Here is a 14,266-nt window from a genome sequence, read left to right on the forward strand (position 1 = left end):
GGCCCTCCTGGCGTGGTGGGGGGGGCGCTCTTCTGGCTGGGCTGGGGCCTGCACTCTCTGTGCTCCTGTGCCTTCCCACTCCCTGGTGTGGGGGGCCTCTGTGGCGGTCCCGTGTGTCCTGGTCTGGGTGTTTGGAGGAATTGCCCGGTGGGCGAATTCCCTCCGCGGCCCCGGGGGTTAGGGGGGGTCCTGGCTGCTGCTGCTGCCTCGGCGTGGGGTCTTGGTGTGGGGACGGCCGGGCGCTCTCCCCCTCTGTACATTCAATGATTATCCACCTCAGCAGAACATAAACACTCACCTGAGCATTTACATGTGTGGGTTTATATGCATAAGTTTGTGTGTGAACCGCAATTGTATTGTGTACATTTTGATTAGTTTAAATGTGAAGACAACTGAGTGTGTGTGTAGACAGGCCCCGCCCATTCCAGATTGCTGTTTATACCTGGTTGTTTTATGATGTTACTACCCTCTGTCATTTTTTTTCTCTAAACTCCCCTCTGCACCTTACCTGCTGTTGGACAGGACAAGTTAAAAAAAAAATAATATTTAGTCATTTTTTTATATTATAAAAAGCTCTGTTTAATTCTTTGACAAACATTTTTAAGTTTCTCCTTTATGCATGAAGCAGTCTCGGATTTATACCTCAAATACACAAAACTAAGATTAAAACCTATATGATTCTCTTACTATCACGGTCAGTAAATACACGCAGCTTAGGACCAGACGTTCAAACTGAACGAGAGCCAAACACACACCCTGAAAAACCCCAAAACAAGCGTGTATATCACCTCCCACAATAACCATCCTCCACAGAAACACATCTGTTTGGATTAGGAATGAGGGGAAAACAAAATCCTCCTCTTCCTCCTGCTGGAGTGATAACACGAATCAGCCACCGCACAGACTCCAGCTTTGTTTATCAGGAGTTTTTCATTGTTGCAAAAAGATGGGAATGTTTCACTTGTGTGGTCAACATCAAGTTTTGAGCCAAAAACAAATAGTCTATTGTGAGCATTTATTATCTTCACGGAACCGTTCATCCAGATGAAGTAAAGCAATTTATGAATACTGTTTCTTCATTCTGTTGTATCGGTTTTGCACTAATACTGTCTAAGTGTTACCTGGCTTTTTCCAAATATAAGCTACGTGACTCATAAACCAGCCCAATATTTCTCTGAATCCAACGTTTTTTAGCAAATATTAAACTTATTTTTTATCATTTAGCTTGACATCTGTGCCAAAAACAATGTTTAAAAAGTAGTTATTACCGTGACTAACCAGGTCAACAAAGTTCTTAAGTTAACTAAACAGACAGAAGAGTCTCAGGAAGCTTTAATAATGTTGAAATGAATGTTTTAAAAAGCTGCCTGACACACGAAGGAGTGCTACGCCAAGAAAAACGTTCTCCTCCTCCACTCCTTGCTTTTCCCAGCCTCAGCTCTCGCTCTGCATCTGGATCCTCAGAGAACAGCTGCAGCCAGTTTCTTGTCAGGAGAAAGGATCGGGTTGTTTGTGTTATTGATAATTGTATTGTAGGAAGAAAAAAAAGAGATGAAAGGAAAAAAAAGTTTAAAAAATCCAATAATCGTGAGAAGAGGATTGAACGGCATTCACACTACAGTATAAGGATTCTGCTGCTCCTTTCCGTACGTTTTTCTGCACGTAAAAACTTAATCACACTTTCAGCAATTTCAGTAATGTTGGTATCAAAACATTCAGCTCACTCAGGACATTATTATTCTAGACATGTTTGTGTTGTTGGTATTCATAAACTTTATAATTTTTGAAATATTGAGCATAATCTTTAAAAAACTTTGTGCACTTTGAAATTTGTGAACTTCCACATACTTTCAGCTTGAGACACAGTCTAGCTTTCATTTTACCAACTGCTTGCTGTTTTGGCTAATTTTGAAAAAATGCTAAAATATAGACTTTTCTTCCAGTTTTTTAAGGTTAATTTATAGTTTAGCAAATATTTTCAAAAAATTATAGCATTATTCTAGTAGGTCTAGCAAACTTAGAAATGTTTCCAGTTATTTAATGCTAATTTGGAGTTTAGCTAGTATTTTAGCATTATGTTAGCTATTTTGGGTAATTTAAAAATACTTCCAGTTTTTTTAGGTTAGTTTAGAGTTTAGCTAATATTTTCAAACATTTTAGCATTATTCTAGTTGTTCTGGCACAGTTAGAAATGTTTCCAGTTTTTTAATGCTAATTTGGAGTTTAGCTAGTATTTTAGCATTATGCTAGCTATTTTGGGTAATTTAAAAATACTTCCAGTTTTTTTAGGTTAATTTGGAGTCTAGCTAATATGTTAGTATTATGCTAACTGTTTTATCCCCAGTGGGCCCACCACCTGCAGAGGAGCTCTGAAGGGGCCGGTGCATTGTGGTTTGGGTGGCAGTCGAAGGCGAGTACCTCGGCAGCCCAAACCCCGTGCATGGAATTTGGCTTTTGGGACATGGAACGTCACCTCTCTGGGAGGGAAGGAGCCTGAGCTGGTGCGAAAGGTTGAGAGATACCAGCTAGATATAGTTGGGCTCACCTCCACACACATCCTAGGCTCTGAAACTCAGTCCCTCGAGAGAGGCTGGACTCTCTACCACTCTGGAGTTGCCCATGGTGAGAGGCGGCGGGGTGGGGTGGGCTTACTCGTGAGCCCCCAGCTCAGCCGCCAAGTGTTGGAGTTCGTACCGGTGGACGAGAGGGTCGTGTCCCTTCGCCTTCGGGTGGGGGACAGGTCTCTGACTGTGGTTTCAGCAGTTCGGAGTACCCGGCCTTCCTGGTGTCTCTTGAAGGGTACTAGAAAGTGCCCCAACGGGGGACTCCGTCATCCTCCTGGGGGACTTCAATGCCCACGTGGGTAATGACAGTGGCACCTGGAGGGGCATGATTAGTAGGAATGGCCTCCCTGAACTGAACCCGAGCGGTGTTTTGTTGTTGGACTTCTGTGCACGTCATAGTTTGTCCATAACAAACACCATGTTCGAACACAAAGGTGTCCATCAGTACACCTGGCATCAGGACACCCTAGGTAGGAGATCAATGATCGACTTTGTAGTCGTTTCAGGCGATCTCCGGCCGTGTGTTCTGGACACTCGGGTAAAGAGAGGGGCAGAGCTGTCCACTGATCACTACCTGGTGGTGAGGTGGATTCTCTGGCCGGGGAGGAGGCCGGAAAGACTCAGCAGACCTAAACGGACTGTGAGGGTCTGCTGGGAACGCCTGCCTGAGCCCTCCGTCAGGGAGGTCTTTAACTCCCACATCCGGGAAAACTTCAAGCAGGTACCGAGGGAGGTTGGTGACATTGAGTCCGAGTGGACCATGTTCTCCACCTCTATTGTCTCTGCTGCTTTCCGGAGCTGCGGTCGCAGGGTCTCTGGTGGCTGTCGTGGCGGCAACCCCCGAACCCGGTGGTGGACACCGCAAGTAAGGGATGCCGTCAAGCTGAAGAAGGAGTTCTATCAGGCCTGGCTTGTGGGACTCCAGAGGCAGCTGACAGGTACCGGCAGTTTAAGCGAGCTGCGGCCTGGGCTGTGTTGGAGGCAAAAACTTGGTCCTTGGAGGAGTTTGGGGAGGTCATTGAGAAGGACCATCGGTTGGCCTCAAAGAGATTCTGGCAAACCATCCGGCGCCTCAGGAGGGGAAAGCAGTTTTCTGCAGGCACCGTTTTCAGTGCAGGTGGGGATCAGCTGACCTCAACTGGGGACATTGTCGGGCGGTGGAAGGAATACTTTGAGGATCTCCTCAACCCTGCTGACACGCCTTCCGTTGAGGAAGCAGAGGCTGAGGACACTGGGGTGGAACTGTCCATCACCCAAGCTGAGGTCACTGAGGTAGTCAAAGAGCTCCTCGGTGACAAGGCTCCGGGGGTGGATGAGGTTCGCCCTGAGTACCTCAAGTCTCTGGATGTTGTAGGACTGTCTTGGCTGACACGTCTCTGCAGCATTGCATGGCAGACAGGAACCGTACCACTGGACTGGCAGACTGGGGTGGTGGTTCCCTTTTCAAGAAGGGGGACCGGAGGGTGTGTTCCAGCTACCGGAGAATCACACTCCTCAGCCTTCCTGGGAAAGTCTATGCCAGGGTACTGGAGAGGAGAGTCCGTCCGATAGTCGAACCTCAGATCCAAGAACAAAAGTGCGGTTTCTGTCCTGGTCGTGGAACAGTGGACCAGCTCTACAGCCTCTCCAGGGTGCTGGAGGGTTCGGTGCCCACTGGCAATTATGCTAGATGTTTTAGCTATTTTAAAAAAGGTTTCCAGTTTTTTTTTTGGGCCAACTCAGAGTTTAGCTAATATTTTAGCATAATGCTTGGTGTTTTGGTAAAATTAGAGATGTTTCCAGTTTATTTGAGGCTAATTTGGAGTTTAACTAATATTTTAGCATTATGCTAGCTGTTTTCGCAAAACTAGGCATTTCTTTATTTTTAGGCTAACTTGGCATTAAGCTAATATTCTGGCAAACAGGTTCAGCTGTCAGTTTCAGTATTTTCAGCTGCTACATTCAGCTTAAGCATTCACATCAGCATTATCGGTGGTAATGGTATATATATAGTTCATCTCTATTCTAATCCTATTTCTAAGAGAAACAGGAGCTCATAATAAAGCACTAAAATAAAAATAAACAAAAAAGAAGTTTAAAGAAACACACTGTGTTGGTGTGAGATTTGAAATATTTAGAGCTTATTTGTCAAAATGAGCAAATACACCATCAAAATCAGGGTTTTCTGTTTTTATTACAGCTAGAGTACTTATAAAAATGCAGATTTAAGTTATATACAGTTGTTTCCAAGGCAACAATTAAACATGAACAAAGACACACTTCTCATTACTTCTCAGTAATGTTGATGCTAATGTTACTTTGACTTTGGGAAACATCAGAATTTCTGCCACAACAGTTCCGTTTTTCTGTACACTTCCAAAAGTTGCAAGAAGTAAATGTATACAGGAAAGGATTCAAGCAGCAGTTGAAAATGGTAATTGTTGCAAAAATGTTCCGTGAGTTCCTGCAAAACTCCAAGAGGCTCTGAATACGGAGAGAAACTGCGAACACGCTCAGTACATTAATGAGAAAATAAGGAAAGTTCAAGACAAAGAAAGAGACGCTGATGCTGGAAACCAGTCTGTTTGTTTGAGGATGGTTAAATAATCCTGCTTGATTCACCTTCTTATAGAGGCTAATGTAGGAAAAAGCTACAATAAACAATGCTGTGAATCCCATGGAGGCCTCTACTATGAGCACGCCTGTCGCCGGAGCTTCAGTAGAGAGCTGGAAAGTGCAATAAGTCCTTTGGTTATCTAAGGTCAGAGGTCGAATCACACAAACAGGAGTGGCAGCAATGAATGATGTTATCCACAACAGAACCAGGAGACGCTTTGGTCCTAAACGATTTAAGGTATTCCGTTGTTTCACAACAACCAGATAGCGCTGGACACTTAGCAAAGTCACGGACGTTCCACTGACAAAAACGCTGAAGTATATTGAAAATGTTAGAAGTTTGCAGGGCACAAGTCCAAAGGTCCAACTGAAGAGCACATCATAGATCCAGAACGGGATGGTCAGCAGAAAGAGCAGGTCCGACACGGCCAGATTCAGCATTAGACTCTGACTTACAGGCGACAGATTGTGGATATTCGGCTTCAGAATGATCACAGCGATGTTTCCAGGGAATCCGAGCAGAAAGCCCAAACTTAAAACCGCAACCTGGGTCAAAACCTGGAAGTCCCAGGACGAAGGATGAAGATGTCCTGGAGAAGAAGAAGTGTTGGAGGTGAACACACTGGAGGTCTCCATCCTGTAGTCTGGCAGGTTGTCATGAGGATGTGAGGTTATATTATGCTGCAGACGTAACTGGAAATTCTGACGGTTGTTTTTATGGAGACAAAGCTTCACATCAGAAGAAGGAAATGCAAATCTTACAAACATTCATACACAGTATATTTTAAGCTAAGCATGTTTGTAATATTTATTAATAGTAACTAGAACATAAATGCCTGTGAACATATTTGCAGGAATGTATGACGATGTGTTTTTTTCTTTTTACACACCCCTTTTAAAAAACATGAACAACTGACAGTATTGATAAAGGTCACTTATCTTATACTCCTTTTTGTGATTTTTAATCATCCTTTAACTATTGACCCTCTTTTTTATTTGTACCCTATCACTAATACCTCTATCTCTCTTTATAGTCTGTATATTTTTGTCACCCTTTGACTTTTCTTTGTCATCAAAGTTTTTTATTGATTTTTCAAAAACCTAACAACAACAGCAACAAGTAAACAAAAATATAACAAACAAACAACAAGCAAACATTACAAGAGTGTCAGATCAGTACAATTAGAACAAAACCAGCAAAATGGCCCAATTCTACCTATAAAGTGGAAGAAGTGGAAGAATGTCATAAAACGGCTTCACATTCTGCCTGTTTTTTCCTGGATGTTGTTAGTTTTATCGATCAAAATCTCGAATGACGCAGTCTCCATCACAAGTTTAGTGACTTTTTTTTTAAATTAAAAAAAAATGTTTCCAGTAGTATTTTATTTATGAGGTTCTTAAACAAAATCCCAAAACTAAATGCCTTAAAAGCAATTTTTTATGTTAAACTGAAGCATCTGTTTCCAAAATCTCCTCTGAGGGGGCGTGGCTTTTGGAGCTGAGCTCCTCCCTCCCTGATTATGATAGTTCTGTGTCTCCAAAGCAATTTACAATCTTTTCCAACTGCGGTCAAATGAGCCGCCATTCACATTTCCATGGTCACATCAAGAAGTTCTGAGATTTTCCAGCGTTCTCAGTCCTTCCACTGTAAATATTGTATGAAACTCACACAAAAAATCTAGTGACGGCTGATTTGACCACAGAAATAGATCAATAGTAACAAGTGAATTTCATGTATAGCTCAGTTTATGTAAGACACTAGTTATTAATTCTTTAGAAGTAAAATAACCAAAAACTAAAAGAGCTTTAACAGGAGTATCTTTCAGAGAGCACACCTCCTCGTCATGTGAGCAGACGCTCTTTCTTCTGGGCTGGTTCAAACTCATAGAGAGACTTTTTTTTGTCAGTGTAAAGATGCAGATGTGATTCTGGAGTCCAAGAACGTCCACGCAACCACTCGGGACAATTTGGTTCAACCTCATTCTTTCTGTTTTTTCTTTCTTGGGAAACCATGACATTTATCATTTCTCTATGATGGAGATCCACATTTACTAAAACCTTGGAAGTCTCAGTGGAGGTAACAATTAACTTATTTTATGTATCAGCAGGGAAAACATATATTTTAACAATAATTACTCGTAATTATCTTTAAGTTCTTCAGCATTTGTCATTTGAAATCAAATTTATTATTCTTAATGTTTTTTATTATAAAATTTTAGTGTTTTTCTTGTTTATATAATTTGTCACAATTTGGTGACAACTTTAAAACCATTATTATTATTAAAAAATGTGTAAAACTAAATCAGCTAAATGTTAATCGATTTTGTTTTCAGTTTTTAAAATAGCATTATGGATATTTTTTTTTCTTGCATTTTCATTTCTGGATTTGGTTATAAGGAGAGCTTTTCTGCCCTCTGCTGGTCGACATGCTTCCCTGCATCTCCAAAGATGTCACTTCTTGTTTCCCTCCATAGGATGGGCCTCGAGCGCCTGAAGATTGTGCTGCTCTGTGCAGCTGCTGTGACGGTTTCTGCAGATTTGATGACAAACATGCGCAGCCGGGCAGGCGTGTGGAGCAGCCGGAGCCTGCCAGAGCTGCGTGTGACACACACTGAATCCTTAACCACGCCTTTGTTCAAGGGGAAGGAGGAACACGAACGCAGTTTGGATCCTGAGATGTTCTGTGGAATCGAGTGTCAGAGCACTTTACCATCGTTAGACCAAACCACGCAGGAGAGGATTCTGGGATATGAGACTCTGCATGAAAGTGGCGCTTGCACACACACTGACGTCATTCTGCAGTGGATCAATGAGACTCTTGCACGGCGAATGACTCCCTCAGCCGTTCACGCTCGCAAAAAACGTCAAGTTTACGGGGAAGACGGACGGTTTGTCATCTCGGATTCTCAGTTCGTCACCAGCTACCCTTTCTCCACGGCTGTTCGACTCTCTGCAGGTTGCTCTGGAGTCCTGGTTTCCCCCAAACACGTGTTGACGGCAGCACATTGCATCCATGATGGCGTGGATTATGTAGACGGCGCCAGGAAGCTTAAAGTTGGGGTGTTGAAGCTCAAGAAAAAAAGGGGGAAAAGAAGGAGAAGAGGAAAGGTTAAGAGAAGATATGAAGGCAGAAAGAGGAGAGGAGGGAAACGGGATGGGAAGGGTTTTCTAAAACGAGAAAGAGGAAAACAAAATGGCGTCAACCGCGTGCCGCGCAGTGTCGGATCCAGATCCCGAATGCAGCCTGTCTTCCGCTGGACTTCTGTCAAACAAATCCAACTCCCTCAGGGTTGGATTCACACCAACAGCTCCCCGATCTCCGTCTTCTCTGACTACGATTACGCCCTCCTGGAGCTGAAACGTCCAGTCGCGCAGAAGCACATGGAGCTCGGAGTGGCGCCCTCTGCTGCCCCGCTGGGACGGATCCACTTCTCAAGCCATGACGTCGACAAAAGCCTCCTGGACGGACTCGGAGAGAAGAACGTGGTTTATCGTTTCTGCTCGGTGACGAAAGAGTCGGAGGATTTGATGTATCAGCACTGTGACGCTCAGCGTGGAGCCACAGGGGCCGGGATTTACATCCGCCTGAGGCAGGAAGAGGGGGGAAATGGAGGGAAAGCGAAGTGGCAGAGGAGGGTGATCGGGGTGTTCTCAGGCCATCGGTGGGTGCAGGTGGAGGAGGGTAAGAAAAGGGATTACAACGTGGCGGTGAGGATTACACCTCTCAAATATGCTCAGATCTGCCTCTGGATTCATGGAGATTCAAGTTTTTGTCAAAACTTTTAAACCAAGGAGTCGAAAGAAGAAAATAATGAATATTTTTTATTTTCTTTTCCCTTAAAGTACAATAATGACAGTATAATTGTTGGTTTATGTTAGATGTGATGAAACATGTTTTTATTGTAACAAATTTTTATGTCTTGCATGCTTTGAAATCTATTTTTTCCCTTCAAAATAAAGTCACTCCATTAAACAAGGTTTTGACCCCTAATGGAATTAAAAAAAAAAAACTTGCAACAACTTTAGTTAAGTTTAGGGTAGCTGTGCTTATAGATCACCATAAAGGTATTTGTAAGGAATTAATGAGACCATAAAGAATAGAATGATCATAAAGTAAAAAGAATGTTCATAAAAACAGAATAGTAGCTATACCTGAATGCCTTAGCCTGTTTTAATTTATTGTTTTTGATTAATATAACCAAGAAAAAACTTCCAAATTCAAAATAAACAGTCAAATATTGACAGACAGTCAGCATAATCCTAAAATAGTAGTTAAACTTCAAATTTGCCTAAGGAATTTAAAAAAAAAGTCTAATTTTGACATCAGTCAAAGTGGCTAACAGAAAGTTATGTCACAGTTGGTAATGTCAAACTAAAATAAATAAAAATAAAAATGTCAAAGTAAGTATTCACTACTTATACAACACAATTTATCAACACACTGACTAAAAATTATATTTAAATAAGACTTTCATTTTTCCGTGACTGCTCATGTGAGTAAGATATAACTGTGGAGCTTCCTGTTTCAAACTTGGCTTATATCTGTGTGTCAGGTCTAACAATTCCACGAAAATAAAATGAGTTAGCTTATCTTACTTCTACCTTTGTATCTCATTCACTTTTGTTCAAGGCTAAATGCAAATTTTCAAATTTGAATATTTCTGAAAACTAAAAACAAGTTCAACCAACTGGTTGAGTTTAGGTTAAATGACATTGTTTGTTTGAAAAGCCTCAGTTACAACATCTTCCGCAGCTTTCTATGAACGAGCGAATATACCCCCGTGAATTAAAATGACCAGATCTATTCGCCACTATCAGATCTGAGTCCCAGATTAGTCAAAGTTTAACTAGTTTAACTTTGAAGGTGTGTTCTATGACCGCATGTTTTGTACGTAGAACCTGAAAATAATCCTAAAATGTGGGTAACTATGTATGAATGCAATAGTTTTGAACTCAGAAGCTAAAACCATAAATGTACATGTTATTATACATGTTTTTCATTGAAAAGGGTCACTTGAATTCATGTTGCAGAGGGCAGTTTGAATCTAGCTTTAGACTATGCCGACTGCTCCATCAGTCAAAACAGATGTTTACCTTTCCCCTGGTTCTGAAGGCAGCACTTAGTCAGTCACATGCATAGAAGTTCAAAGAGATGCATTGTTTGAGTGAAATTAGGAAGATTTAAAGTTTGTTTACAAAAGTTTAATTTTTTTTTTTGCCGTCACAAACGGGCAGACAGCTGGTACCACATGCACCAGGTTTCTTACTTCAGTCAGGAGCTAAGAACAGCTAAAAGTTCACAAAGCTAAGTCAGGATCAGACCGGCAGAGGTCAATCACGAGTATCAAAGACGAGACTAGAGTTGTCAGAGTCCAGGTGAGAGTATGGCGGACAAAGATCAGGTCCAGACAGAAACGCTCAGTAATGCAGGCAGAGTGGTACAAACAATACTACGCACTGGGTGAGGTTTTGTGCACTACTGAAGTGTCATGTAGTTGATTAGCAGCTGAGCAGCATCCAAGAACTGAGCGCTGGGGCAGTTGGGAAATGTAGTGAGAAGTCTGAAAATGGCTCCCGCCAATGGCCAGAAGGCGGGACAGAGTACTGGCTCCTGACAGTAGCTACTTTGTAAAGTACAGATGAAAATGAAGAGTCAAGTTATGTACAACTGTCTCCAAGGTAACCATCCGTCCATCCATCTTGTTCCGCTCATCCGGGACCAGGTGGAGGAGGCAGTAGTCTAAGCAAAGATGCCAGACTTACCTCTCCCCGGCCACTTCCTCCAGCTCCTCTGGGGGGACCCCGAAGCGTTTCAAGGCCAGCTTAGAGACGTAGTCTCTCCAGCGTGTCTTGGGTCTTCCCCTGGGCCTCCGCCCAGTGGGACATGCACGAACTACCTCCTCAGGGAGGCGTCCAGAAGGCATCTGGACCAGATGCCCGAGCCACCTCAACTGGCTCCTCTCAATGTGGAGAAGCGGCTCTACTCCGAACTTGAGTGCTGTTCACCGGATCACTCAGCCACCCTACAGAGGAAGCTCTTTTTGGCCGCTTGTATTCGGGATCTCGTTCATTGGGTCATGACCCAGAACTCATGACTCCAAGGTAGCGATTAAGATAATTAAAGACACACAATTTTGTGGGCAAAAGGACTTGCACCGGACCGTAACCACTAACGTCACTAGACAAGATCAGTCATGGCGTTATTACTTTGTCTTTAGTAAACACCAGCAGTTCAGTTTTTCTGTACACTTCCAAAAGTCACAGGACGTGAATGCATACAGGAGAGGATTCAGGACGCATTTCAAAACGGAAATTGTTCCAACAGGGTACCGGGAGTTCCTGCAAAACTCCAAGAGGTCCTCCATGTGGAGAGAAATCGCAACCACACTCAATATATCAGTGATGATATATGGGAAGTTCAAGACAAAGTAGCTCACAGTGATGCTGGAAACCAGTCTGGTCGTGTGACGATTGTTGAAAAATGCTGCTAGTTTTGTCTTCTTATAAAGACAAATGTATGAAAAAGCTACAATCGAAAATGTCACAAATCCCAGTGTGATTTCCTCTATCAGCACAACCATGACCAGAGATCCAGTAGAGAATTGGAGAGTGCAATACGTCTTTTGATGATCCTCTATCACCTTTTGAGCCAAACAAACAGGGATGGAGGCCATGAATGAGGTTATCCACAGCAGAACCAGGAGACGCTTTGTTCCAAAGTGATTTAAGGTATTCCGCTGTTTCACAACAACCAGATAGCGCTGGACACTTAGCAAAGTCACTGACATCAGACTGCCGTAAAGGCAGAGGAACAGCACAAATGTGAGAAGTTTACAGGCCAAAAGCCCGATGGTCCAGTTGAAGAGCACGTCATAGATCCCAAACGGGACAGTCAGCACACAGAGAAGGTCCGAGACAGCCATATTCAACATCAAACTCTGAGTCACAGGGGACAGACGTTGGATTTTTGGCCTGAAAATGATCACTGCAATGTTTCCAAAAAATCCAAGCAGAAATCCCAAACTTAAAATCACAGCGCAGGTTAAATCCCTGGGGTTCATGGAAGGAGGAGCTGGAAGATGTCCTGAAGAGGAAGTGTTGGAGGGGAAGGCAGTTGAGGTGGACGTCTCCATCCTGTAGTCTGGCTGGAAAGTTCCAATAACTGGCACTTGAGGATGAGCTGTTAAATGATGCCACTGGAAAAGCTGAGCCTTGCTAAGCTTCTCTACACTGAAATTCAGTGGGAGGAAATGCAAATCTTGTGGAAATTTCTATACATCAACATACTGTATTTCATGGTAAATATGTATGTTTAAACTGTAACTAGAAACTGAATTGCTCCTTTCAATGTCTGGTTATGCACTTATGCAAGCCAGAACACACATCAGCAAGTAAAATGATCTAAGTTACATCCTAAAACTTTGTTCTTCAAGATTTAACCTTATAAAAGAAAAAAAAGAGCACAAAACCAACACCCAGGGACACAGCTGAGGGCCAGGTTCCCCAGAGGATAAACATGTAGCTGTGATATTTTAGAGTCCTGTTGGGTTCTTCGCTGTTTGTTAGTTTTAACTATAACAAGAATACAATGTTTAAAATGATATAATTGTGTAAATGTTTGGTAATTATTCACACTATAGTGATTCTCCTGCTCCTTTCTGTACGTTTTTCAGCCTATAAAAACTCAATCACACTTTACAGCGATTTCAGCAATCCTGGTACTACTTGTACATTTGGCATTCATAAACTTTACAGTTTTTTAAATATTGAGCAAAACATGCCCCATAGAGAAACTCTGGGCACTTTGAAACTTGTGAGTTTCAGCTAGAGACACCATTCAAACTTTAAAATGTTCAGTAATTACTGTTTTTTTAGAGTAATTTGGAATTAACTTTTATTTTAGCAACATTTTAGGTGTTTTTGGCTTAGTTAGACTTTTCTCCAGGTTTTTTTAAATGTATGTATTGACTTATTTTTTGCTAATTTGGAGTTTATCTAATTTTCTTAGCATTATGCTAGCTGTTTTGGCAAAATTACAATTTTTTGAAGTTCCTTAGGCAAATTAGGAGTCTAGCTGAAATATTTTTGGATTTTGCTGTTTGTCTGTCAATATTAGACTTTTTTCCTTTTGTTTTTGTGGGGGAAAATTTTAAGTTTAGCTAGTATTTTAGTATTATGCTAGCTGTTTGTCAAAATTAGACTTTTTTCCTTTTTTTTGGGCTGATTTTGAGTTTAGCTAGTATTTTTGCAATATGCTAGCTGTTTGTCAAAACTACTTTTTCAGTTTTTTTGGCTAATTTTGAGTTTAGCTAGTATTTTAGTATTATGCTATCTGTCAAAATTAGACTTTTTTCAGTTTTTTGGGGCTAATTTTGAGTTTAGTTATTATTTTAGCAATATGCTAGCTGTCAAAATGATACTTTTTTCCTTTTTACCTTTTTTTTTTGGCTGATTTTGAGTTTAGCTATTATTTTAGCATTATGGGAGCTGTATGTCAAATTGAAACTTTTTTCCAGCATTTTTTGGGGAAATTCTGAGTTGAACTACTATTTTAGTATTGTTCTAGCTGTTTGGCAAAATTAGACTTTTTTCCATTTTTTTCTCGCTAATTTTGAGTTTAGCAAGTATTTTAGCTATTATTTTAGTGGCTGTGGTGCAGCGGTAGGGCGGTCAACTCCAGATCGGAGGATTGCGAGATTGATTCCCACCTTGCCCGCCCATGTGTCGAAGTGTCCTTGGGCAATACACTGAATGCCAAATTGCCTCTGATGGGAGGTTGGTGCCAGTGTTTGGCAGCGGAGCCGACATCAGTGTGTGAATGTGTGTGAATGTATGTGTGAATGGGTCTGTGACTGTGAAGCACTTTAGGCCTTCAAAGGAAGGTGAAAAGCGCTATATAAGTATACCCCATTCACCATTTTATGCTAGCTGTTTGTCAAAATTAGACTTTTTTTCAGTTTTTGGCTAATTTGGCATTTAGCTAATATTTTTTCAGATTCAGCGTTTTCAGCTATCAGCTTCAGCACTTTTATCTGTACTTTTCAGTTGTCATCTCTGCCATCTTCAGTTGCTACAATCAACAAAAAGCATTCTCACTGGCATTATTG

The 14,266-nt window shown here is 41.8% G+C and overlaps 2 protein-coding genes across 2 annotated transcripts; one reads left to right on the plus strand and one right to left on the minus strand.

Annotated features, from left to right (window-relative positions):
• Positions 1–4,615: 4,615 nt before the first annotated feature.
• On the minus strand, positions 4,616–7,081 carry LOC112137663 (C-X-C chemokine receptor type 6-like). The gene has a single exon (XM_024260088.2). It carries the CDS (start codon positions 5,925–5,927, stop codon positions 4,830–4,832), a length of 1,098 nt encoding a protein of 365 aa, XP_024115856.1. The 5' UTR covers positions 5,928–7,081; the 3' UTR covers positions 4,616–4,829.
• Positions 7,082–7,096: 15 nt separating this feature from the next.
• LOC112137662 (inactive serine protease 35) lies at positions 7,097–9,553 on the plus strand. The gene is made up of 2 exons (XM_024260087.2): positions 7,097–7,236; positions 7,634–9,553. Exon 2 carries the CDS (start codon positions 7,635–7,637, stop codon positions 8,943–8,945), a length of 1,311 nt encoding a protein of 436 aa, XP_024115855.1. The 5' UTR covers positions 7,097–7,236; position 7,634; the 3' UTR covers positions 8,946–9,553.
• The last annotated feature ends 4,713 nt before the right edge of the window (positions 9,554–14,266 follow it).

The sequence above is a fragment of the Oryzias melastigma genome, linkage group LG24, assembly GCF_002922805.2.
Source record: "Oryzias melastigma strain HK-1 linkage group LG24, ASM292280v2, whole genome shotgun sequence".
In the NCBI taxonomy this organism is placed as follows: domain Eukaryota; kingdom Metazoa; phylum Chordata; class Actinopteri; order Beloniformes; family Adrianichthyidae; genus Oryzias; species Oryzias melastigma.